At 37.2% G+C, this 27,342-nt stretch overlaps 1 protein-coding gene across 17 annotated transcripts in view; it reads right to left on the bottom strand.

Moving 5' to 3' along the window:
- Nucleotides 1–24,718, bottom strand: part of THUMPD2 (THUMP domain 2 tRNA and snRNA guanosine methyltransferase) — a 40,734-nt gene extending 16,016 nt beyond the window's left edge. For 3 of the 17 annotated variants that reach the window (XR_012422467.1, XM_005576036.4, XM_074011929.1), the window contains exons 1-8: nt 24,571–24,718; nt 16,997–17,129; nt 15,205–15,617; nt 13,918–13,998; nt 11,881–11,933; nt 7,127–7,214; nt 968–1,039; nt 372–486 (exon numbers count right to left, since the gene is read on the bottom strand). Coding sequence is in view for 8 of the 17 variants with exons in the window: in XM_005576036.4 (XP_005576093.3) it covers nt 372–486; nt 968–1,039; nt 7,127–7,214; nt 11,881–11,933; nt 13,918–13,998; nt 15,205–15,617; nt 16,997–17,129; nt 24,571–24,696 (1,081 nt within the window). In the remaining 9 variants the exon portion in view is untranslated. Of the gene's footprint in view, nt 1–371; nt 487–967; nt 1,040–1,358; nt 1,445–3,517; nt 3,639–7,126; nt 8,118–11,880; nt 11,934–13,917; nt 13,999–14,396; nt 14,588–15,204; nt 15,618–16,996; nt 17,130–24,570 lie in introns of those variants that run through there. The other 14 variants (XR_012422468.1, XM_005576037.3, XM_074011930.1 and 11 more) reach the window with 11 other exon arrangements.
- Between the last annotated feature and the right edge of the window lie 2,624 nt (nt 24,719–27,342).

Genomic DNA, 27,342 nt, shown 5'->3' with positions numbered 1-27,342 from the left:
ATGTGAGGCAATAATATTTCATATAGTTTATTAAAAAGAAATTCAAAGAATTATTACACTGCTTATTTTATGGCTATATTAATTGATCACTGCTTCTGATATGAGAAATGGTTCAGATGCAACAAATACTTTTTTTTTCTCTTTTTAACACACACATTTTAAGTCATGCTTTACATGCTTATTGTTTCACTTCCCAATTATGAACCCTTTGAAAATAAAACGGTTACACTATCAGAAGTAAACTCAGTATTAGTCCCACAGATATATTACAGGGTAAAACCAACCTTTACATACTGAGTCTTGTTTTGTATGATTCTAAATATATTTACATTGTTCATTTCCTCAATTGTTTTGCATTTTTAGTAGCTTACCTATAACAGAGACTTTAAGTAATTCGATTTTATCCTCAAGGCCTGCAGCTTTCAGATTGTCCCAAGTACCTAGTAACTGTGAGTCGCTGACATCAGCACCTACATAATACACATCCTATGGGGAAAGAAAGAATATTTTAAGCATAAATAAAATTATTACACATTTTATGTAGTTAAGAAAATCAACTTGCATTTTCTCAAATGATGGAAGTGAAATTAGTAGATTTTAAATTAAGGCCAAAACACATTTAGGGTATTCTTTTAAAATGATAATATCAAAAAATGTAAAGTTTATGTTAAAATTTTAAAAATCTGTGAATATTTTACAATGACAAATGTGTAAAGAATTTGAGGATTAGTATAATCTAGGTCATGACTAATGATTAGAATTCTGTCATATTTTCCTAAATTCATAGTATTTAAATAAATAACAGCAATTTAATCCTTCACAATCTATTTTGAGTATAGTGAATAACTCACATAATTAAAAAGAATAATCCCAAAATAGACACTCTACTTGTAAATAATTGGTGATTATACTATATATACTGATTAAAGTAGATAAATTGCTTGCTTTACCAAACTTCAGAACTTACTGGCCATTCTTTAGCAGCTTCCAAAAGTATTGTTCCAAGTCCGCACATTGGATCTAAAACAAATGCACCAGCCTGCAGACAGAAATATTAATTTGGTATTATTAAGACTACTATAGTAGGTATTATAAAAGAAACCTAAACTTGAGGAATCAATATTTCAAGAGAAAAGGTTACTTTTTACACTTTATTAAGAATTTCAGGTACTTAAAGCCCTAATGCAGGAGTGTGTTCGGCAGGTTTATAAATTAGGAAGAAGGCCATTCTGGCCAAAGCCCAGGAAAAGGTAGTGAAAGCCCCAGAGAGGGAACAAGGGGATTCTGTGAAGATGGGCTGGGTTATGCTGCATGTTGTAACAACCCCCAAATCCTAGAGGTTTAAAACAAGTAGCTCACACTGTATGCCCACATTAGGGCACCTGGGGCCTCTGCTCCTCACTCTGGAACCGACGAGCAATCATCATCTTGAGTGCTGCCATCACTGTGGCAGAGGGAAAGAAAGCATGACAAATTGTCCACTGGCTCAGAAAGGTGCCACCTGAAAGCGATGCATATCACTTCCACCAGTATTAACTGTTAGTCACATGGCACACAGTGTCAAGGGGCCAGGAAAGTATAATCCTATCTGTACCTGGGAGAAAAACAGGAAATTGGGAGAAAAAACGACTTACTCCCACTCTGAAAATCACAGCATGCCAGATCTCATAGGTGGTGTAAGGATTCTGGTTCTATTCTGAAGGATGGGAAACTATTGGAGGGTTTGAGGACAGGAGTCCTATGACATTACATTTCAAAGGGATCATTTTGGCTATTCTGCAGAGGACAGACCATAGAAGGGTAAGAGCGCTAGAGAGTCCAGTCAAGAGATGATGGTGGCTTGAGTTAAGAGTGGAATTGGTGGATGTGCTAAGAAATGGTTGGATTCTAGACATATTTTAAAAGGTGGAGCCAAAAATGGATGGGATGTGGAATGTTAATGAAAGACAACAGTCTGGAATGCCTAAAATTTTTGAGCTGAGCAACTGGAAGAACAGAGTTGCCTGTTACTGACATGGGAAGAGTTGGGGAGAAGACACTTTGGGGGAGACAAGAGTATAGTTCTGGCCTTGTTAATTTTGAGATACCTCTTAGACCTCTAAGTGTGAATGTCAAGTGAGTCACTGGACATGAGTCTACAGTTCAAGGGAGAGGTTCAGGCTACAGATAGGAATTTGGGAACAGTCAGTGCCAGTCAGCTTATAAATGATATTTAAAGCATCAGAACTGGATGTGATCATCTAGAAAGCAAGAGAAGTTTAACAAGAGAAGTCTATGAATTGGCCCCTGGTGATCTCTCAAGTTCAGATGTTTGGAAGAGGAAGATCAGCCACACACACTGAGAAGCAGCTCATTCTGATAATAGGAGCAGAACCTAGAGTAGTGGTCCTGAAACAAAGGGAAGAAACTGCTTCAAGAAGGAGAGTGATCAGTGTCGAAGTGACAGGCGGGTAAGTGAGACGAGCAGTTTCAGTGGAGTGTTGGTGATGAATGCCCCATGGAGGCTGCTATATGAGAGAATGGGAAGAAAGGAGGTAGAGACAGCCAATGTAGATAATTATTTTAAAGACTTTTTCTGTAAAGGGAAGCAGAAAAGGGGGTGGTGGCTGAAGGGATGTATGGCTTCAGCGGGGGGGTTTTCATTTTTTTAAGTTGAAAGATATTTCGGCAGGTGTACATGCTGATGGGGATGACCCAGTAGAAGGAAAAATTCCTAAGTCTATAAGAGGGAATGGAATCCGGCACACAAGCATCAGCATGGAACAAGGACGGTTCCCTTATTGTAACAACAATAAGGCAGAGTATGTAGGCATAGATTCTGGTATGTTGGTAGACTTGGTGAGGAGAACATGTAGAAGTTCTCTTCTGATTCTATTATTTAAGTCAAATAAGAAGGAAGGGAGCTTGAGACTGGCATGAACCTGGGAGGCGGAGCTTGCAGTGAGCAGAGATCGCACCACTGCAGTCCAGCTTGGGCGATAGAGCAAGACTCCGTCTGGAAAAAAAAAAAAAAAAAAGGGAAAAAAAGGGATAAAAAGAAGGAAGAGAGTTAAAAGTATGGGCAAGGAAATGACTATTTTTAAAATCCAAGCTGTGAAGGAGGGATGAGCACAGGTGGTAAGAACAGGGGTTGGGTCAAATGACTAGAGGGCCCTGTGGGGTTAAAGATTTGTGTTCGGGTAGCAGAGGAAGTAAATAGGAAAGAGGAGGTGGTTAAGAACAAGATTCCTGAAACTGAGATTTCTGGAAGAGATACCCTTCTGGGTATGACAAGGTCTAGGATGTGACTATAACAGATGAACAGGGAAGCCAAGAAATGAAGAGTAAGATTACTGAATGGTTACAGAGACCAAAGAATCATGATGCAATAATGGCCTGTACTCTTACAGGAATGAGAGGGAGAGAGCTCTGATTGGGGTGATCTGATGGCATGTGCTTCAAAGGCACTGTGAGGTTCTGGGCAGAAGGAAGAAAATAATTCTCTAGAAGGGGCAAGAAGGAGCAAGCAGGAACGTACCCCACTGTCAGGCCCAGTGGTGCTTGAGATAGGGGAGAAAAAACATCCACCACTTGATATGTCTACAGAGGAAGCAGAGTCCTCAGGGGACAGCCAGGTTTCAGCCACAGCCATATGGTACCTAATGGAAAGAAACAAAATGTTCTTCAGGAGACAGAAGCCTTCCCTGGTACTAAATTTTAAAGAGAGTATCATACAAATCCCCCATGAAGGGGCAGTAAGGAGCAGAAGGAAAAATTTAAATGGAAATTTTGTTGTTAAATTGTTAACAGTATGAGAACCCATTTTTATTAGGATCTCAAATGTGCCATACACTGTGCTCCTTCTCTCCCATGACCTGTGTTCAATGATATAATCTGACCTAAAGTATTTTTAAACGGCTTTATTTTACCTTAGGACCTTTTCTTGCCATGACACTTGTAGACACAGACTGAGGTAGAGAAGTATTTCTGCATACTTATAACAACATTTAAGATTTATAGAACTTGATTTCCCTTGTTATGATATGCAGGAAGGAGAACAGTTTATAGTACACATGATAAATAATGAACATCCCATTTTTAAATTTCATTTTTAGTGGCACTGGCCTACCCAAGACTGAGCTGTCTGTGTACTGCTCTGGGTACTAAGCTCCAAAGAGGGAAATGGATCAGGTTGGATACTGGGGTCACTCAGACTGTGGGTCACTACCACATTCCCTCCAAAAGAACTCTACCATGCCATTTCCCAGGTTCTTTAACAGACCTCCTTGGCCTGTGGTCACATTGAGAGACACATTTCTTACTTTTTGTAGTCTCAGGGAAAATTCACAGTAAGGAAAAGTTTTATCAAGCACTATCTTTGGATATTTTTGATCATTTACTTTTGACTTTTCTGAAAAACATGTTTATATTAAAACAAAGGTAACATTTCAAATGTGTAGGTGATTATGTAAATTTATACTTAAATACAAACTGGTGAAACCACTGGCAGTTTGGGAAAAAATTAACCATACCTCTTTCTTTATACTAAAAAAATCTGAACTAAAGATTTAAACCAAACAAACAAATAAAATCATGGGTTCTGGGTACCTGGTAATCTGAAAGAGGCTCCCTCCTCCACTCTCAACTCTAAGCTTTCTGCTTCTGCTGAGCCAAGTGATGCTCAGACCTAGAGGCAACTGTGCTAAGAGAAGCCCAAGGCTCCGTCACAGTCCCAGAAAAAGGAACGTGTGTGATGGGACCTCCCTGCTGTGGGTTGGGTAGTGATTAGAGAACAGCAGTGGAACCCAGAAGGGAGAATCAGTGGAACTAGGGAAGAGCTTGGTCTTCAGAGATCTATGGACCCAAAGAGAGGTCAGTGACTAGAGAAGTTTCCTCCAGGTATCTCAGCAGGACTGACAGATTCTCCTTACACTGCTGAGCCTGGGGTGCCAGAGATCCATTTGCCTTTTACCATTTATAGGATTCTGGCCGTTTAAAATACTTAACAGTCACATTTTAGCCCCAGCAAGCTAAAACAAAACACATGAACAAACAAAAACCAACGGCACATCTGAAAAAAAAGGAAGAGGTCCCTCAGTAGTTTTAGAGTAAATACGCAGAATAATCAGAAGACACACCTAGTAAAATAGAATTACTAATTACTGGAGGACACGGATCAATATTTGAATAAAAGAAGAGCTTTCAGAGATATTCAAATGTGACACACATACCTTTATGAAGCTAAAAAGCCATATTTTTAATCTAAAAATATAAATAAAATACAGCATGTCTCTGTGACTCTTGTTGTAATTTGGAAGATAATGTTCAAGAATAACTCAAAATGCAAATATAAAGAGATGGAAATCATGTCAAAAGGGTAGGAGACTTGGAGGATAGAACCAGGAAGCTTAACACGTTCCTAATAGGAATTTCAGAAGTAGGAAAGAGAGACTAGTTTAAAGTTAAATTCGTTAAATAGTCGAGGCAATAATTAAATAATGGAAGAAAAAGTGCTCAGGCCGGAGAAGTAAAAATAAATAATAATTTTTATAATTATTATATATTCCAAATAGTAATTATAGTTCTAGTTATTAACTATAATTTTGGTATTAATAATTATAGTTATATTTATTATTATTACCAAAATGGCAGCTAATACTTAGAAACTTTCTGAATGTTAGGCACTGTTCTAATCACTTTATTAATGCTAATTCATTTAATCTTATCATGATCCCATGAGATATTACTACTCTTTTCATCTTGCAAATGAGAAACTGAGGCACAAAGATGTTAAGTATCCTGCCCAAAGCTTCCCAGCCAGTAAGTGGTGGCCAGAATCTAAGACTCACCAAGGTCTGGGCTAAATAGAAAAGACATATACATAAGCATGTTCTGGTGACATTCCTGGGCTTTAAGATTAAAGACAAACACCTTACAAGTTTCCAAAAACAAGGAATCACGTAGTTATAAATGAAAATAAAAGAAAAATCCAACTGGCATGTCCTGCTCATCTGTGCCACCAGAAGCTAAATGACAATGGAATAGCATCTACAGACCTTTGAGAGAAAAGAACTGCAATTCAGGAATCCTATACCCAGCCAAGATAGGTATACCCAGATAACAGGAAGAAATTTGAAGATACAAAGAAATTCCGACAGTATATCATTAAATACCACATTTGAGAAAAATACCTAAGATAAGACTTTACCCAAGCAACAAGTAAACCAGAGCAGAAGCCTCAAACAGGGCAAGACAAATGATTAGCAAGTAACTTGATCAAACTAGCAAAAATAAGAGAAGGAAACAAAGTGTGAGAAGTTAGGAATAGAATAAAAATAGGAAGAATATAATCAAGTCTATCTGTCACAACATTTACTGAATTCTCTCACTGAAAGACCATCAGAGTGGGGTAAAAATAGCTGTGTGTTTGTAAGAAAATATGTAAAGTTGAAAAAAAAAAAAGCAGTGGCAAAGAAATATTAGGCTGATGCAAACAAAAAGGAGTGAAAATATTAGTAAGACAGTGAGACTTAAATTTAAACTTAACCAAGATAAACAGGACTTAAGTAACAAAAGGCACACTTCACAGTGATGTATGGACAGTCACGAACATGTATATACCAAGTCACATGGCAGCTGAATAATTCAACAACTCATAAAAATGCAAAAACTTAAAAAAATACAATATAATGAGATTTCAAAAACTTCTTTGAAAATGGAGCAGAGAAACACACGGTAAGTAAAAATAATGGAGAACATTTCTTCACTAGAAGATAAAATCATCTTACGTCCATAGAACATTTACAAAAATTGACCAAGATCTTGGTCACAGAAAAAAACTTAAAATTTAAGAATCAGAGGTTTTACAGGCCACATTTTCTAACTGTGACACAAAACATTAGAAATAATGAAATGTAGCTAACTTCTGACTCAGCCTTTTCACAGCCAAAATACTCTCAGAAGTTCAACAATATATAAAAGCATTACTGCAGCAGTTTGTAAGTATAATGGCAAAAAGAAAAGAAGTTAAATAAAAAGCGTTAAGAAAAGAAAAAGCAAGTAATACAAATATCCATCAGTAAGAGACCGTATAAGTTAATTATGAAAATAACTTTGCTATTAACAGGAAGGAAAACATTTTTCTTACCTTAATGTCAGCGAGAGATGCCATTGCCCACGCTATGGTAGATCGCAGTCCAGCTGTCTTGATGTAAGCTCTGCTGGCTAAAGGAACCCTACAAAGAAAAGAATCTGATTATATATTATTACACATTGAACAACAAGATATAAAAATGATTTATCTGTCCAAATCTGAGAATCATTTAAACATATTCATCCAACATACACTAAAGTATTCCCTAAGTTAGAGAATGTTTCAATCTTATTACAAAAATTCCTTCTCTAATGGGCACCTTGTCTACCCAGCCAGTGTGGAATTTCAGAAAGTTAAATTTTTAGACAACTGAAATTTACACTCTCATGTATTTAATGTATAAAAATGTAATTACACATGAGGAAAATCTTTCTTATACTTCCCTGTCTTCCCAGAGTAGACCTTTTTTTGCTGTCTGAAGTCATGAAGGGGAATATACTATTTTGTGATATAAATGTAGTATGGGAAGTAGAACTGAAGGGATGCTAACCCTTAAAATCTATTTTCTATAAAAAAGTCCCTTTTGTAGGTCTGTTTTTTGGTTATTTGCATCTTCCCCAAAAGATGAAATGAAACATGACATTGCACTGTCTAAAATAATTTACTGGATGATGGGCCAAACCAGACATCTCCCAAATCAGTTCACTGGTCTCCAACAAGCATCGCTTCACACTTTATCCTCCACCTCATCAATGCCACCATCACATCAATGTTTCCAGATTTGATAGAAATTTTCAAAATGTCATCTATCATTTATATCTTTCCAATGCAATGAACAAGCAGAATCTCCTTGGAAATTTCAACTTTCCAGGCTTTTCTAGTTCACTTCTACAATTTGTTGGTAAGGTATGAAGACGTGATGTCAAGAACGTGTGCTGGTTTGTTTTGCGGTAGGCTTGTTCCAAAACCACCAAGAGGTCTTCTACAAACTTTACGGAAAGCCACGATGTTCTTCAAACCCTCCTTCAAGTTGTTCAACAGAATTCTAGGTATATGAATGTTAAACATTTATTTCTTTCAGAATTTTGTCTCTCATTTTTCTTTGACTTTAACTTATCCTGTTTTTGTATTTGTTGCAAGCCTCTTAAAATCTGAGAACTAAATGACATATCCCTTTAAAATAAAAGTGTAATTGTATACTTACTATTATAATGAGGAAGTTCTACATGGCAAACCCATGGGAGTTTGGCTTTTTAATAAGGTTTTTTCAAGAAATAATTCACATTGTAAACAGTACTGTATACATACATTTGGAATCAGGGATGTAAACTGGCAGGTAGAAACACTATAAAATATTTTGGCCAGTGAATTTTGCTTCTGCAGGGTAAGCTTAGCAATTATCTTGCTATAAAACACAGTTTGCATTCTAGATACCAAAGCTATAATACACAGTTTACATTCTAGATGCCAAAACTATAAAACAGAGTTGCATTCTAGATACCAAAAAGGGAGATGCAGTATGGAAAACCTGCTTTGTCCATATATATGAAAAAAATGCTCTTCTAAGCAGCAGGAATTTATATGGAACCTTTCAAAGTTTCAACAACTATGTATATATTTTTGCTAATAGAAGTTTTTATGGGACATAATTCTGTCAATATTTGACAAAAGTGAATGTTCACATTTTGCTTAAACCTGGGCAAAATTATCTCATTACTTCAACAAAAGGGCCCCATTATATCAGCATAATACAATTATTCAGAAGAAGGCATGTTCAGAAATAAACTCCTAGAAAATAAAAATAATGCTCTACTTTCACAGAATCTAGCTAACGTACACGGTTCAAAAATAAATGTGGTTTTTGATCTTCTTCTCTGCATGTGTGCATTTCTTTTTTATTCTCTTGTACACCTTGTACCACCAAGACAAAGATGTCCTAATCTATATCTATAGCCTAGACTTGTTACCTGAACCCCCCAGATCTTTATCTTCAAATATGTACTTCAACATTTTTATGTGGAAGATAAGTAGTACAAAGTCAACAGGTATAAACTGAATACACTCTCCTGGATTTCACATATTGATATGTTTCTTCATTTTCTTGTGCCACCTTACTACCCATATATTGGGTACCATAATCTAACTCTTCAGTCTAGACTTGTCACCTGAACTCTAGATCTGTAACTTCAAATATCTACTGGGACATTTTTCACTGAATACACTGTTTTCTTTTGCTACATTTTGTATCTCAGTGACTAATACCAGTATTTACTAATTGTTCAAATCAGAAATCTGAAATTATTCTAGACCCCTTAACTACTTTTTGATTTCATGGCCTTTTTGCTACCTCCAAGAGTTTAAATCCTCTCATTCTCTCTTATTTCTCTTTCATTTAAAAATATTTTTTTCTTGGTAATTTTTTTGAAATCAGAAATCTGATCACTTCACTCTTCTGCTTCAAATTCTTATTGCTTTTAGGATAAAATCCAAGCTGTTTAACATACTTACAAGGCACTTCATGGCTTATTTCTAATTTTCTACCACTTTATGTCCCATCTACACTGAAACTACCTGCCATGCCCCATGTAAATCCAGCTTCCTTATACCTTGTGCCTTTGCACAGAGATTCCTTGCCGTAATATCCTTTCCTTCTCTTGTCCGCATGACATACCCTTTCTTATTGCTGTCAAGTCTCCTCTTAGGGACAATCTTTTATCTTTTTGCTCACAGGTCCTCAATTAGAGTTAGGTTCTCTTTCCTAACTCTAGTCAAGCATTTATCACAGATCTGTGCTACCACTGGATTGAATTCCTTGAAATTAATACTCATCTTTTTTGTCTTTGAACTTTGGGCGTTTAGCACAATTTTTTTGCATACAGTAAGTGTACAACTGATGCTTCAACTAAAATTAATTGAACTCATCTTACTCCAGTAAATGTCTCTGCCCTCTCCTCCTACTTGCTGAACTGTTTCAAAAATAAAGTTGAAATTTATTCAATGATTACTGTATTCTAGAAACAGTAGCAAAGATTTTCATGTGGGTTATCTCATTTAATTCCAAGGATGAAGCTATAAAGTAGGTACTATTATTTTCTTGATTTTATAGCAGAGAAATATGATAATTTATCTAAACTTGCAGAGTTATAAGAATTTGTGAAGACAGAATTCAAGTCCACAGTTCTTATCTGCTATGCTATACTGTAGTAGGTGATGCGTATAGTGTGGCGCCAGCTATAAAACAGTTAATGCTTCATGGGGCTATTGATATCCAAATGGTTTTTTTCTTTAAAGAAAGTAAAGCTCAAAATATGAACAATGTCTTTAGGAACTTGGGACAAATTTTTATGTGATCCTCTAACTTCATGGCTGCTCTCTACTTTGTTTCATCATTTCTGACTTTCTTCTGTTGTTAGGTCACCAGGTTGCAGTTTCTGATATCCACTGTCACTTCTCTTGTCCAGTGCTATGTGTTGTGCAAGTCTTCATGTCTCCCCTTTTCATGTCCCAGCAAATTGTTCTTTTTAGTCAACTCATCACTGAGACTGCTTCCTTCCTACACTGAGGTAGTCAAACTGACTAAACACAGAGCATCTATTGTAACCTCATTTTCAACCAGTGCTCACTCAAGGTCTGAGTCTGAATTTTCAGATACATTATCTTTTATTTGTAAACTTTAAGGTACATTATCAATTATTATTTGAAATGCCATGGCATGACATCTTGAACGTTCCTAGCAAGCATTAAAATAATTTTAAATAATCAAATACCTTTTAAAAACATTAAGGTTATACTAGTTAAAGAGCACAAAATTTAGCATTTTTATATATAATAATTTAAAAATGAGTTATTTTATTTGGTGGTAAGAATCTAATTAATACCACCTCAGCACTGCTAGGGGTAAGATACTCTTCCTAAATTTTTTTGTTTTCTGGAGATGGAGTCTTGCTGTCACCTAGGCTGGAGTACAGTGGTGCAATTTTGGCTCACGGCCACCTCCGCCTCCCAGGTTCAAGTGATTCTCCTGCCTCAGCCTCCTGAGTAACTGGGATTATATGCACCCACCACCACACCCAGCTAATTTTTGTATTTTTAGTAGAGACAGGATTTCACCATGTTGGTCAGGCTGGTCTCGAACTTCTGACCTCGTGATCTGCTTGCCTCAGCCTCCCAAAGAGCTGGGATTACAGGCATGAGCCACTGCGCCTGGTATCTAAGTAAATTTTTTAGATGCTTAGGCTCACTTTTTGGGGGTCAAAATATTTTTAAAAATTAACTACTTTATAAATTTAAAAATGCATATATTTTATATTTTGCTTGTTTTGCTAGTGTTTCCTACTTTTGTCTTGGTGACCATCAATAATTATACTTATTATTATAATTGCTGAAATATGTCCATCTTTTAGTTTTCCCCACCCTGTCTGTCTTTAAAATTGTCATAGAATTTTAAAAAGCCAGATAGGCAAAATTGTTCAATTAAAGGCACTGGAGTAGGGCAGCCTAGAAGCATTTTAGGTGTAGTTATAGGGCTGTGAAAATCATTTAATAATAGAACTAGATATAATTTTCAGTATTAATCATGTAATCAGTAGATTACCATGACCAAATATTTCCCAGCTCTAACTGGTCAGTTCAAATTACATCCACTAAGTTCCATGAAAATATTTTATTGTCTTAAGCAAAGAATTCAAATGCTTTGCCTTTAGCCTTCTCTGTTATATCAATGCTTCATTCATGCTATAAATAAAAAACATAAATTCTGAATTTAACAATCCGTCCTATGGGACAAACTTGAAGCTTAGAATATATACCTGAACACAGGAATCCCCACCACAGAGTAAACGTCATTTAGATGTATAAAGATCTGAAAGAATAAACACAGAAGTTAGAATGGAACAAGAAACATCATTACCAAAGTACCGACAATTTGAAATTTCCATTTTAAACTTACATGACCTATGTTTTAAAAAGAAACTCCAAGGCCTTATTCATCATATCTAGAAAAAAAATGTTCTATAATCTTTTTTTTTCTTAAGCAGAAGGAAACTAAATTTTAAGTACATTTCATAGAAAAATGCTGAGGTCAATTTGTTATACAGGAGAGTCATGTTACAAAGAACTCAAAACCAACTTTCTTCCTAGAGATTCTCAGAATTATCATAACTGGACCAGACTTCAGTATTTTGCGTTAGAGAAGATTTTCTAAATCCACCCTAATTCTAACCTCAAATAGGATGCGAGGCCACACAGGGCTATCAGAGGCTGCAAATACTTTCAGGGTAACAGAAAACTTTGTTTAGGTCAAATATATGGCAGCAAGGGTCCTCTTTTCTCTATAGGTAAGTTTCTGTCTCTCTTTTTCTTTCTTCTGTTATGTCAAGAAGAGTATTTAGGTGCCCCACATTATAATTAGTAGCCAACACAAATTTTAAAAGCTAGAATCTTTCTTTTGTAGCCTGATAAGGTTTACAGAATATTTTAAATGCTGTTTTGAATCTCAAGAATATCTGGTCCCTGACAATTTCATTCCAAGATAACTTTAAATATTAGCAGCTTAATCAGAATTATTCCAAAATTGATTACTTTCATCAAGAAAAGACTTACCTGGAGCGATTCCATTTGGTCAATTTAATTACTTAACTGATACATCACAGCTAAACTTTCCAATTTTATACATTATGCATTTTAGCAAAATTATTAGAATTATTTTCTATTGACAATTTATTCTAAAGATATGACATGTTTACATATTGAATGTTATTAAGAAGAGCCTCTCCCACTATAAATGTTTTCTTATCAATTTTGCAGAAGGAAATTTGTTGAGATTTCATTCTTCTGTCAATTTTTTAGTCAAAAATTTTACTACGTGTGATTTTTGTGTTTCCAATTTTGTGTTAATTATTTCTATCCATAATAGCTATTAATTGCATTAAATGGCTGATAGGAATTGAATTTGCTATATTTATTCATGAGATAATCTATGAGAAAAACAATTCTGAGACAACGAGAGACTCAGGGAGATGGGGATGAGAAAGCCACAGAGAAGAGATGATTAAGAATTGGAAAGGGGCAGGTAAGAGAAAGATACTTGTATGTCAAAACATTCTTGGGATCAAAATATTTAGTATGACAAACAATAAAAAATATATACCAGGCATTTTTTTTAAAGTGAAAAATGTCAGACAAAAGCAAATCTAAAAATAAAACAACACACAATGTTCTGATTTGTCCAGTTATTACTCCATTTAAACCTACATAACAAGTGATAAATAAATTTATGAATTAATCATGAAAATTATTGGTTATATGTCAACTTTATAAGATGGCTTTCAAAAAATAGCAAAGAATATTTTTTGTTTCCCCATACAAATAGTTGTTCCAATTAAAAATAGTGTAACCTTATTAAGCCTTTAATTTTGGAAAATAAAAACATAATCCCATATCCATAACAAAGCCACTATTAACACATACTATTGAATTTTGTGCAGGACTTTTGTTGTTATCCATTTTTTAACATTAGCTAAAGTTTTTTAAATCATAGATTGTGTGTATTATAGAGACTAGAGAGAACATCGCTGTAACCTCATAATAATAAATGTTTTTTCTTCAACTGTGACCAGATAACTTCATTCCAAAAAATCTTTTCTTGGAGTTTGGATAAGATATTTTCACAGTGAAAACTGCTGGCAAAACTATCTGTACTATTGTAATACTAAAGATAAAATGGACTGCTGGATCCCTGTCGATATACTTTTTACAACTGTAAAAACGGAAAGGTATGATAAGAATACAGGACACGGTCTTTAAAGAATTAGGTTACAAGTATATAAAATAAAATAAATACTCATTACCTCTAATTTTGGATTCCTCAAATCTGCTTTCCATCCAAAGTGTTTCATAATAGCAATTCCAATTACTCTTCCTACCTCCTGGAAAAGTAGCAAGTTAAAGAAAAGAATACTAAAAATGAAAATTTTAAGTTTAAATGTAAGCAAAACTAACAGAGAAGCCTATAAGAAAATCAAGTCAGGCTATCCGACAGTAATTTAGAGTTCTGATATTAAAATCGTACATGAAAGCATTTTCTATTTCAGGCAGTAAGGCTGTATTTTATCTGCCCTAGCCCCCAATACACTCCATGGCATTAACGTCTACTCATGCATAATCTCTATTCTTGTAATTTTAGGCATATGAAATAACTAGATTATGACCTGATAAATATGATCATTCTGGGTTTCAGGAAACAGATGCAAGCTGAAAGATAACTATTTCAGCTACTATAAACCTATGTGTTTAAAAATTACCAGATTAGTATCATTAGACTCACCCTTTAGGGTCTGACTGATTTTAAGGTTGATAAAGTATTCAGACCAATGGCCTTTAACATCACTGAACTTTGTAAGGGCCAACTGATGAGGTTTGGTGATGGCCAATTTGTGGTGTTCACTCTTCTCTATATTGCTGAGACTTCACATGCATTTGCAGTCTAGGTCCTGGTGACAATCCCATGTACAGGACCTGTGCAGAGTAGCCACTGAATAAGCACAAAGCTGAACTGAAGAGAAACCCCAAAAGCTGAGGACTATGGTATCAGGATTTCCAAATACAAAGGACATCTGTAGATTTAAGGAAATTTTTAGGCACAAAGTATAAGAAAGGAATTACTTGGAATGGCATACCATTCCTCTTAAACATCTGAGGGAAAATTAAAAGGAAAATGTAGTTTTAAAGATATTTAATTCCATAAGAACTAATTGTCTGGGCCTAGTTATTCGTTCTGTGAGAGGTTTGCATCTCATTTTCAATCTAAAGAGTAAGTAATTCTTTTAAAAAAAAATGGGACCCACAGGCCAGGTGCGGTGGCTCCTGCCTGTAATCCCAGCACTTTGGGAGGCTGAGGTGGGTGGATCACTTGAGGTCAGGAGTTCAAGACCAGCCTGACCAATGTGAAACCCTGTCTCTACTAAAAATACAAAAATTAGCTGGATGTGGTGGCGCACACCTGTGATCCCAGCTACTCAGGAGGCTGAGGCAAGGGAATCACCTGAACCTGGGAGGCGGAGGTTGCAGTGAGCCAGATCGTGCCACTGTATTCCAGCCTGGGCGACAGACTCCACTTTGGGATGCAAGCATACCTGTGCAGTGAAGGCCTTTCCAATAGTTCCACTGCAGCGACAAGATACTCTGAAAGTCAAGTCCTTCTGATTATGAGTATCAATTGCTTTCTCTATGTCATTCCGAAATTCTTCTTCTTGAAAGTTTTCACTTTTAGTGGTAAAATCTCTTTGCTCCAGAGTTTCTTCTTCTATTTGTTTTTCCAGCTGGCAGTCCCTATTCTCTTCTATCTTTTGCATTTGTTCTATTTTTAATTTCTTTGCAATGATGATTTCATTTTCTCCCACTTTTCTTTTTAGTTGGTTATCATCTCTCTGAGAAAGTTTTTCCTTTTTTGCATCAAGTTCAAGAAGATTTTTCCAGATTGAAATGGCATTCAACCAACTTCCTGGATCTTCATTTATAAGTCTTTGCATTTCGTTAAGTAGTTTTCCTAAATAAGAAAAATCTTGTTGGTCCTATATTGAAGCTTTAAAGACTATCTATTACAATCATCACCCCCAAATTCCATTACCTTTATTTCTTTGAATTTTTATTAAATTGCTACATGAATAACTTCACTTCCATTTGGAGTTTATATTCCATTTACCGTAAGAATATTGTGCAGAATAAAGTTCATTCTTATATTGCATATACAGCATCCACACTGTGTTAAAATTTCTATAGAATTACCATATAATAACCTAGAAAGATTATTTGTGCTATGGTAATATATGTATCTCTTCAACATATACATAGACCTAGAGTGTATATCAACCCTTAAATAATGGTGATCTTGCCTATAAAAATTAAGTTTTTGTAAGAAAAGAATAAATTGAAAAACTCAGCTCAGAAACAGAGGAGCTGAATCTTGGGCCTGTTACATTTTAGCCCACACCATATTAATAAGTATATTATAGTGCGTTTCCATAAAGTAACTCACAAGCCATTCATAGCTTAGCATACTGCCAGTATGCTCAGCAAAGTTTAATCTTCTCTTGATGAACCAGGGTCATCAAGATGATCCAAAAATTACTGTAGTTCCCTAAAGATGAATGTGTGTAGAGTACTGGGAGGAATTATATTTACCCCACAGTATAATACTTTGGGATTTGCTTTAAAACAATTTTTTCTGCTTGGTCTTGATTTCTTGCCATTTGCATCTTTCTTAAAATAGTTTATTATAGGCTATAAATACATGATCTCTTATGTAATTCAAATTGAAGTTTAAGGCAGCGTTTAAACCTGCAGTGTCTGACCATGTTTTGTTGTTTTTATCAAGATCCATATGTTGTTTTAGTAGCATATTTATAAAATTTAGAGAGTGGACAAGAAATCTCTTATGCCCCCTTTACCTCTAATGCTTGATAAGCGGGCATAAGTTTATCAAAAACATTTAAGGTCCCAGAAATAAAAATATTTACTATGCAGTATTTTTCCAATTATATCACACAGTTAAAATGTACAATATGACGATTTTCACTGATTTACTATTAAAATAACGCATTTTGGATTACTGCATGTTTCTAAATCCAAATGCAACTGACCATATATATCTCTAAAGAAGGTACCTGATCATAATTCTCGAAGAAATGTGGCTTAAGACATTAAACTCTCATAAAAAAGGCAGCACACAGTTTGCAAAGAGAAGAAATATTCTACTACAATCAGGTGATAATATTCAGGAAATACAGAAAAATACACAATTAATGATCCCACACATGTCAATGAATATTAAAGTGTAAAATGGCTACATATTAATTATCAAGCAGAAAATGTTGGAGTACAATGTGTCATGTGGGTAAAAGCAACACACATATGGATATGCCATACCTTTACTTACAGAAGAAATAAGTGGAAACTGCTTTTTAATCAGCAAAAATAATCTTTCGGCAGATTTTAATTTCTTCAACATATTCAAATCAGAACAGGTGGTGAAAAAAACCTTTCCTGAAATATATTCAACCTAGAAATAAAAAAAACAGCTTTCAATGTAGTCCAGTGTCAGTGTAAAAATGGTATTTTTTCCCTCTTAAGGTACAGCATTTAAATTAAAAATAAAAATAACCATTTCTGAAGTATCTACTATTTGTCAGGCTCTGTACTAGGAACTCTGAATAAGTACTTTCCTCCTCACCCTTATAACAACCCTCTAAGGTAGATCCTATCACCACCAAAAGTAGACAAAGGTATAATGTACTAGACAATTAGGTGTCTAGCCCAAGGTGGATATTTACTGAAGACTTACCTGTAGGCTACCAGGAAGCAAAAAACATATATTCTGAATAATAGACACACACTGACATACACATTAAAACATAAGATTTATAAGACAATAACTTGAATTAAACCCAGAAGAAAACTAAAAGTTTTAACATTATAATGCATTGACAAGCTGTAAGTACACTAAGTAGAAATGAATATGAAAGCCGACATTACAAAGAGTCTTCGGAAGGAATCCTGTAAGGTTTGGGAAGAAGGATTCTAATAAAAGAACAAGGGGCAGATGCAGAAGTGGGAATGAAAACCTGGCTGAAGTAAACTGTAAGCAACATTTGCTGTATTATGCTGATTGATAGTGTCAGGTGGATGGATGATGTAGTTTAGGCCAGCCTGACAAATGGTCATGAAATTTTGAGTACCACGAATGGTAATGGTCAACCATTATAGACTTCTGATGAAAACTGTGACAGCACTGAATTAGCTGACAGAAAAAATTACTTTACAAGAGGCATAAAGGACTGAGTGTAGAAGTGATGCTAGAGGGAGAAGGAGGTTACTGAGGTAGAAATGACGAGATACTTGGCTGCAGAAACTGGATAACGAGTAGAAGCAAGACATATGCATCAAACAGAAACAGGTTTTGGAGAAAGGATGGATACGTGGCAAGAGAAGGAAAATGAAAAGAGCACTGACTCACAGGAAGCCTAATATGCTGTGACAAAGGGTGCTCAATACCAACGGAATCTTAACTCTTTTAGGGTCAACCCAACCCTTTTAAGTCCAGGATGGATGTGGGCTCTCTTGGAGCTCTCTTTTTAGCAGTGGCCAACAATTGAACAGGATGGTTCTAAATAATCTCCTAGAACTCGGACACCAGGGACTGTGGGGTTTCTTGTGTTACGGCAGCTACCATCCATGGGTACTTGAACTCCAAGGGTTTTTGCTTGTTTTGGATCTGACAAGATCTAATTAAACTCTTGGAATGGTAATTTCTGGGGTTGCTACTCCAGGCTGATGAAAGAGAATCTCTCCTGAAGAAGCCCTAGATTGGCACCAATTAAAACTCAAATAGCTTACAGCAATGCAGCTGACCAAAATAGATGGAGGAACAGACAATGACACTATGGGAGGAAGCAGGGAATGAAAAGAACATTTAGGAATCAATATATAAGGGGATAGTGAAGTAACCAAAACCAGAACTTCTGGTTTCTAGAATTTACTTCTTTCTTATTACATAGGTGACATTTCCCCAAAACTAAAGTATATACTTCAAAATGCTAAGAAACTTGAAAACAAAGTTTTAAAAAGTAAATTATCAAAAATTCATAAGTTAGCTGACGTAAGAATACAGTTGATACTAAAGCCATCGCAGAACAATTTAACTGACGAAATACTTTGCCAAGATTCTGGGGGAACAGGACTAAATACTTTACTGAAAATGTTTGGTTTTAAGTTTCAAATTCTGTAAACAAGTAAAATGATGCGCAAAGATCTAGACCAGTGACTTTAACCTAGGCAGTCAGTGATCTAGATATTATAGTTACTTAATTGTACGAAGATCTTCTTTTCTTATTCAAATATCAAGGGAAGCATTTTATCTGATCAGCTTTCTCTAACATATATATACATAAAATATATTTATATTTTAAAAATGTATATTTACATTTAAATATATATATATATTTCCCCCCGGGGCCAGTGGTTTCCAAAAAGAATATGACTATCAAGTTAATTAAGAGGACCCAAAAAGTTTATTTAGAACATCAGATCATAAGAATAGTATGTTAGTGCAGTAAAATGCCAAATACATTCTCGAAACCCAAAACTGCAACATTATTCTAAGAATTATACATTCTTAAAACCAAAAGCAGCAACATTATTCTATGAATTATCATAAGGCCTACATTTCTTTTAGAATAAGCATGTTATCAGAAGTAGAGCAGGTCCTTGAATAACACTGTTTTGTTCAACATTGTTTCATCATGATATTGATAAGAAAAAATACCAATCCCCAGCCAGGGCTACTGTCCAGGTGAACCATGTCTGCATGGATTTTCCCTGAGTACCCCAGTTTCCTCTGACATCTCAGAGTGTGCCTGTTATGTCACTGGTATGTTTACATGGTCCCAGTGCAAGTAAATGTGTGGGCGTGTGAGTGCGCTGGGGAATGGGATGGCATCCTATGCAGGGCTGGTTCCCACCTTGTCCCCTGAGCTGCCAGGATAGGCCCTGGCCAGTGACAACCATGGAATAACTGAACTGGAATAGATGGATAAATAATTATCCTACTTGTTTTTATCAATATTTCTTAAATGTATGTATAGCTTACATTTATTTCAATGTTTAATATTAGAAGAGTTATTTCAGCATTTACTATTAGAAGTGTTCTAAATAACCTCTTTATTTAGAAGTCTGTGAAATTTTTGCGACTAGAAATATACTGTAGGAACTCTTGTTTATTTCAATTAGCCTATGGTAAAAATGATTTAATTATACATCCTTTTGCTTGAAGTCAAAGTTTCCAGGAACCTACTGATGACATTAAATGAAGACTTACTGTAGTTTAATAAATTGTAAAATAGTACTAACTGTGAGAATCAAATAATCCTATCTGTGAATGCACTTAAACAGTTCACTCTTTGTGAAGATAGGTATTATATCTTAAAACAGTAGGGAGAATTAATTTTAGTGCTTATGATTTCAAGAACTGCTGAAGCTACTAATTCTCTTTTTCTTTAGTTTATTTCTTGTAACTATTCATATTTAATTACAACACTCAGGGAGAAATAAGGCATTTGGAATATTTTGTTCTCAAGTTTCTCACCTGAAAATTTATTTATATATACAATCTAGTTTTTTCTATCTAGAATTAAATCATAACCAAGTGTCTAAAAACACCTGGTTTTATGTATAACACTTCCGAAGATGAAATAACAGCCTTTATTAAGTAATAACAGCTCTATTTTCTACTAGATTATCTAAACATTATTTTTCCTTTCTTTTAAAATTCATGGATTCAAATTTAACACCAAGATTAAAAGTTTAAATCTAGGGTGAAAGTGGTAGCTCACGCCTATAATTCCAGTGCTTTGGGAGGCCCAAGTGGGAGGACTGCTTGAGCCCAGGAGTTTGAGACCAGCCTGGACAACACAGTGAGACCCTGTCTGTACAAAAAGTAAATGAGTTGGGCATGGTGGCATGTGCTTGTAGTCCAAGAGGCTACTTGGAAGGGTAAGGTGGGAGGATTGCTTGAGCTGGGGAAATAAGGTTGCAGTGATCTGTGATCACGCCACTGTTCTTTAGCCTGAGTGATAGAGCCTGATCCTGTGATAATTTTTTTAAAAAAGTCTAAATCTACGCAAAAACATATCATGATATAGGGAGGTACCAAAGGTCTCCTAATTCTAAAGAGGCCAGTTTCAGAACTAATTTGAAAGTGCTAAGTGATGGGTTAATGTGGTGTTTGAGTTTGTTTTGGTTTATTTTAGAAGAAGGAATTCAAAAATATGTTTCACTTAATTTGTAAAAAGGACATTCAGCTGGGCATGGTAGCTAATGCCTGTAATCCCAGCACTTTCAGAGGCCAAGGTGGGCGGATCACTTGAAGTCCAGAGTTCAAGACCAGCCTGGCCAATATGTTTAGTAGAAACCCTGTCTCTACTAAAGATACAAAAATTAGCTAGGCACCTGTAATCCCAGCTACTTGGGAGGCTGAGGCAGGAGAATTGCTTGAATCTGGGAGGTGGAGGTTGCAGTGAGCCAAGATCACGCCACTGCACTCCAGCCTGGGTGACAGAGTAAGACTCTGTCAAAAAAAAAAAAAAAAAAAAAAAAAAAAAAAAAAAGAGGCATTCAATTTAAAGTGAATGCAGAGAATCTTTAAGGCAACCTTATGCAATTATTCCATTAAATGAAAATAACTATGAAATAATCTGACTTTCTGCTTAACTCGACCCCACTACCCTCGACTGTGATGACACCATTAAAAAAAACAAAAATTTACGTGGCCCATTCAGGACCTGTGTTAATAGTGTTTGATATGTGAGTTTACAAAGACCAATGAATCAACTGACAGGACTTTTCTGGTGAACTGACATTAGAGACATCTCTACAACATTCAATTTTATCTTAAAATAGCTGTTCCTACTATTAGTCTTACAATAAATAGCAGTACTTAATACATTAAACATCATTATAAAGTAAAGCTTAATTTTTCTCAATATATTAATTTCTTCAAAGTAGTCTAAGTGATCCGTGTTTGTAGATACGTAAATTAAATATTTAACATCATCCAGGGACTTATGAAGAAATTTGCCATACAACCAGAAGGGAGAAAAAACATCAAACTTGAATCTGACCAAGTTCTAGATACAACTTACAGGATTTCAACTTGTAGGAAATACAGAGGATAGAGGAACATGTTAAACTACACCATGCAGACTCAGCATACTATTTTTTTTCTTTTTTTTTTTTTTTTGAGATGGAGTCTTGCTCTGTTGCCCAGGCTGGACTGCAGTGGCGTGATCTTGGCTCACTGCAACCTCCGCCTCCAGGGTTCAAGCAATTCTCCTGCCTCAGCCTCTTAAATAGCCGGGACTACAGGTGTGCACCACCACACCTGGCTAACTTTTTGTATTTTTAGTAGAGACGGGGTTTCACCATGTTGGCCAGGCTGGTCTTGAACTCCTGACCTCAGGTAATCCGCCCACCTTGGCCTCCCAAAGTGCTGGGATTACAGGCGTGAGTCACCGCACCAGGCTAGATTCAGCATACTATTTTGTTTACTTTTGTGTATTTCTGAAATTCTCCATGATAGAAAGCTAAAAAGAATACACAGGAAATTTTCCACTGCAAGCTGTGTGTTGGAGTTACCTGGGAGGGCAGCATGTTTTCATGTTAAAATGGTATCACCTGGGCTTACCAGCCGCCCTGTTAAAAGAAAACCTTTTGGGGCTGGCACCCAGAAATACTCATTTTCAACTAGCTTCCCCAGTGATTCTTATGTTCATCAAAATTGGAAAAACACTGATTAAAATGAGGTGATTACTTTCTTAAACAATCATTCTTGAATTAATCTGTTTTGTAAATTTAGATTTTAGAATATTAACTTCCTTGATGTGATCCAAAGTTTCTAACATTCTCTTGTCACTAAAAGAATGTTTTAAGTATTACTATACAACTCATGTATGGGAACTAAAATTTATTGAGCACCAACTATTTGCTAGGCATCATGCTACCTGTGCTATCTTTGTTTCAGTGATTACATTAATCCTTTAAAGTAGCTATCATCTCTATTTTACATTCAAGACAATTGAGGCTCAGAAATTTGAGTAATTTGCCCAAAGTTACATATCTACTACAGAAATATATAAGATCTGCACACAGGTCTTTTGATTCTAAAGCCCATACATAATCTACCACGGTGTTACAGAAATAAACTACATCCAATGTTCCAGGGCAGATTCCCACGGTAACTTAGCCTAGTGGTAAAGCACACAGGCTTTAAAACTAGAAAGGCTCCAGATACAAGTCCCAATCTTCTCTTTTTTTGTAAAATATGGAGGTAAAAGTCTATTACATAGGAGTCTTTTGAGGATTAAATCATAACATGCACATAACTTGTCTAACATTTTAAGTGCTTAATAAATGTTAGTTGTCATCACTGTTATTTCAGGATTGCCTTAACTTTGAGAGTTCACTTTGTATCAGAGCAACTGAGGTGGAATTTCAGAGATTATTTGTTCAGATCCCATTTCCGGACCTATCTGTCCTTCAAACATACAAGAGCAGAATATGGAAATTCCCAAATCTACTGGCATTCAATTACTCTCACTGTCACAAAGTTTTCCCTATAGGTAATTGAATTTTCTTCCTGGTAATAAAGTTTTCCCAATTTCATTTGTCTTTAGAGAAGATGGAGAACAAGCAGAGAGTCTTTCTTTTTTCTAATAAACCTACATATTCAACTGGGCCAAGCCATCTCTCTTTCACACCAAGCACTCTAAGTCAGCGTTTGAAAAAACAAACCAGCGCAGCCCTATGTCATGGGCCTGGTTTGAACGTGATTATATACTCATGCTTGATTTCCCAGCTCAGGTTTGAATCCCATCTTTGCGATTTTCTAGCTGCATGATTTGAATAAATTATTGGACTTACCTGTGCTTCATTCTTCTCATCTGTTAAATGTGGAACACCTACCTTATAGGGCTGTTGTGAAAAGTATGCAAATAAATGTAGGGTAAAGATCTAAGAACACATGCCTGACACATATTAAATGTTCAATAAATGTCAGTAGTTACTATATATTGTTGCTTTTTTAGATTAGCTACATTCAATACTCTATTAAATTCTGTGACCCAAAACACCGGTGGCAGGCAGTCTAATAAAACTGACATAATTCTTCATGACTCCAACTCTTCACTGCAGAAACTCCTTTTGTGGGCTTCCCACACTGTAGAAGCTGCCAGGGTGGAGGGGTTAATTTCATTTAGCAAGCTCTCCTTTTCTAAGAGCACACCACTCACACTGTCCCATGTACCCCCCCATCAAGATACCTTTTCTATTATACCTTCATCCTCTACTTTCAAGAAACCAGTTTTCAACGTTCTAAAACCTAAACCAATGCTTAAAAACTTTGTTCATTTCACGGAAATCAACAACAGATAACCATGAGGCCCGCAAGAGTATATTGTTTTTCTGGCTGCTATTTACTGCGCGTTTAAAGTGTACTTTGCATACGCTATGTCATTTAATCCTCACAACAATCCTGTGAAGTAAAACACTATCACTGTCAAGAAACTAATAAAAAGTCAGGTAACTGAACTTGGAGATCATCTTTGCATTTAAAGAACGAAGGGTTCTAACTCTGACAAGCCAGATTCTAATTACAGGCACTACTAAGTACTTTAAAGAATGCAGGAAATAACTTGCCTCAACATCTCTCTTAAAAACTTGAGCCCTGAGAAATGAGGAACTGGATTTGCTATGCAAGGAAAGAAAGGAATGGTGGCTTCCCTCGGCCATAGCGGAAGCGGCTGCCAGTCAACCTCTGGGGGCGGCGACCGTCGGGTGGAACAGAGAGGGGCGCCGGCGTCGCTTTCCCGCGTGCACGACTGGCCTCGGGTGGGCAACGGGGCAGGGGCAGGGCCGCCCACCTTCCCAGGCGCGCAGCGAGGCCCACTCACCTCCGTGGCCGCCAGCCGCGCCCGCACCTCGCGCATCAGGAACGGCTCCAGGCCGCGACCCGCGGTGCAGAAGAATCGGGCGCCGGCCTCAGTTCCGGACCCCGGCTCTCCACGCACCTCCGACATGGCGGCTGGGGCGCGCCCCCGCGGCTTCAGGTCACGTGGCCTCGGGCGCGCGCGGCTCGCTTCCGGAGGCGGCGCGCAGGGGCGGGTGGTGCCAAAGGCGGGGTGGGGAGGGAGAGCCCGGGAGGGTCGTATCAGCCCGCCGTGGCCCCTATGGGTCTTCCTGGTTGACCATATGTCCCCTCCTTCATTAGGCGCACCGAAATGGGTTAGAATCATAGGTGGAAGGGCTAGAATGGATAATTCAGTCCTGTTGCCTTATTTTGTAGATTGAGGAAATTAATGCCCAGAGAGGTCAAGAGACAGCGAGTTAGCAGCACAGCTGAGGCTGGAGCCTAGATTTCTCCCTATGTAACATAATGCCTTTTCTGTTCCTCCCAACTCCGTCCTCTTCCTGTCCTTCATTCCTCTCTTCCACTCTTCTCATAGAAGGAGCCCTGGTCTGTTTTCACAAAGAATTGGGCCAAACCTGTGAATCTCCAGGACGGAGAGCAGAAGTTCCTGTTCTCTAACAAATGTCTGCGTTCTGAAACAGCTCATTTCTTGCACTGCTTATTAACCATCCAACCATAGATGAATGAATGTGCCATCTAGTTTTGGGCACCTGATTTGAATGGTTCTCCTAACAGTATTTGAGGGCCTTTTTCTAAACTCTGAATTTTAAAATGGAAATGAAAATATTACTTGGGAAGCATAGATAAAATCCATGTTACAAGATAAACAGCGTGAAATTAGCTCCATAGCTGTGCATTGAGTCAGTTATACAGAAATGATAAATGCATGTCTGTCTCTGACAAGGGGCTCTCTTGTGCTTCAGAATGGGATGCTAAGGTGAAGAACTGATACTCCCTCACCTCCCCCGACACTCCCACCCCCCGCACCCACCCCCAACTCATGCTCTACTGGGCCCTACAGTAAAAATTCTTCATGGAGTCACATCACATGAGCTTTTCCAAGGTTCAATCTTAGGACTTCTCAGATGCTTCTTTTTAGTTTTTATTTTTTGAGACAGGTCTCCCTCTGTCGCCCAGGCTGGAGTGCAGTGACGTGATCTTGGCTCATTGCAACCTCCACCTCCTGAGCTCAAGCGATCCTCCCACCTCAGCCTCTCCAGTAGGTGGGACCACAGGCGAGCCCCATCACACCGGGCTAATTTTTGTGTTTTTTGTAGAGACGGGGTTTCACCATGTTGGCCAGGCTGGTCTCGAACTCCTGAGCTTAAGCGATCCACCTGCCTCGGCCTCCCAAAGTGCTGGGATTACAAGCACCTGGCCCTCACACACTACCGTTTTGATGAATTCTTTTCTTGCCTTCAGACGTATGTTCTCCTTTTCTGGGCTACTGCCGTAGCTCATTCCAACTTCTGTATACTTTGGGGTTCTGTCAAGTCTGTCTGGGGAGGACAGGAACCCACTTTAGTTCTCTCTACATTCTGTGCCCAAGATGTTAAGTATGCAGATAGGATGCATTCCATTCAGTTCAACAAATACTGAACACCTACTCTCTGCCAGTTACCACCCTGTCTTGAGGATTCAAAGATGGGTAAGCAAGGGTTTGGACTTCAAGGGCTTAGAGGATGGTGAAGTTGAATGACTTACTGAGGACATACCCAGGAAGATATGACGGCACTGACAAAGAGGAGTCAGAGAGGGCTTCCTGGACAAAATCGTTCTTGAGTCCAGCATTGAACGATATGTAAGAGGGAGAAGCAGCAGATGAAAATGTCTGAGACAGTGTGTGGGGGGTGGGGAACAGGAAGGCCACGATAGCGGTTAGGTGTTATTAGAGCATAAAGTATATGAGTAGAGTTGATAGAGATGTGGTAGAGCCGTGGGTGGGGGCCCAGTTATGTCAGTACAACCAAAGGCAGTTGAAAAAATAAAATGACCTATTTAGCCCAGCTCCAACCAGCAGTGTGCTCACCTGGGTGAAACCACAGCTGAGCTGAGGCTGCAGTCTTGCAGAGCCAATCAATCTTCCCCTTACATTCCGCTCTTTCTTCTGATGACTTTTCCCCTCCAGGAGCCTTTGGTTAGCAAGGTCAGGGGCTACTCTTGTTTCAGATGTGGGGGTCATGTGCATTTGTTCCTTTTGAACTGTGCTGCAGCACGTCAGCTGTACCAATGCCCTTCACAAAATGCTTGCGATGTGATGGAATAGGGGGAGTTCTGCCTCTTTAGGAAGAAATTAATTCACTTTCTGCTAAGAGAGTTGCCTGGAATTCTCTCCCCCATTACTCAGATACTCTTTTCTCCATCATCTCTTATCATTTAAAAAAGTATCTTCTGAAAACTATGGATCCCTGTAGACAAATTTAGCATATCCAGCTGCAATTTGCTGTTTGAATATTACATATTTCAACATGTAGGAAATTGGAAGTCGGCAGGAACAATTTTAGAATGGACAGACTTTTAAGTGGAGGTGTTTTAAGAATTTAGGACAAGACTATTTGCTTCGAGATAGCTCCCTATTTTGGTGCCATTGACAATTCTTTTATTCTTAAAGGTGTATGATGTATATTCTTATATATTAAAATGAAAGTGCTATAGATTGTGAAATCGTTGAGGGTGGGGTGACTTTATCTGGGCATCTGTAGCGAGAACACTGGCTTGCCAGTGGTGGCCTCTCAAATGTATGCCAATAAAAAGT

The sequence above is a fragment of the Macaca fascicularis genome, chromosome 13 (assembly GCF_037993035.2).
Source record: "Macaca fascicularis isolate 582-1 chromosome 13, T2T-MFA8v1.1".
NCBI classification, from domain to species: domain Eukaryota; kingdom Metazoa; phylum Chordata; class Mammalia; order Primates; family Cercopithecidae; genus Macaca; species Macaca fascicularis.
Note: the sequence above shows the minus strand (reverse complement) of the source record. Positions and strands in the feature narration are given on the sequence as shown.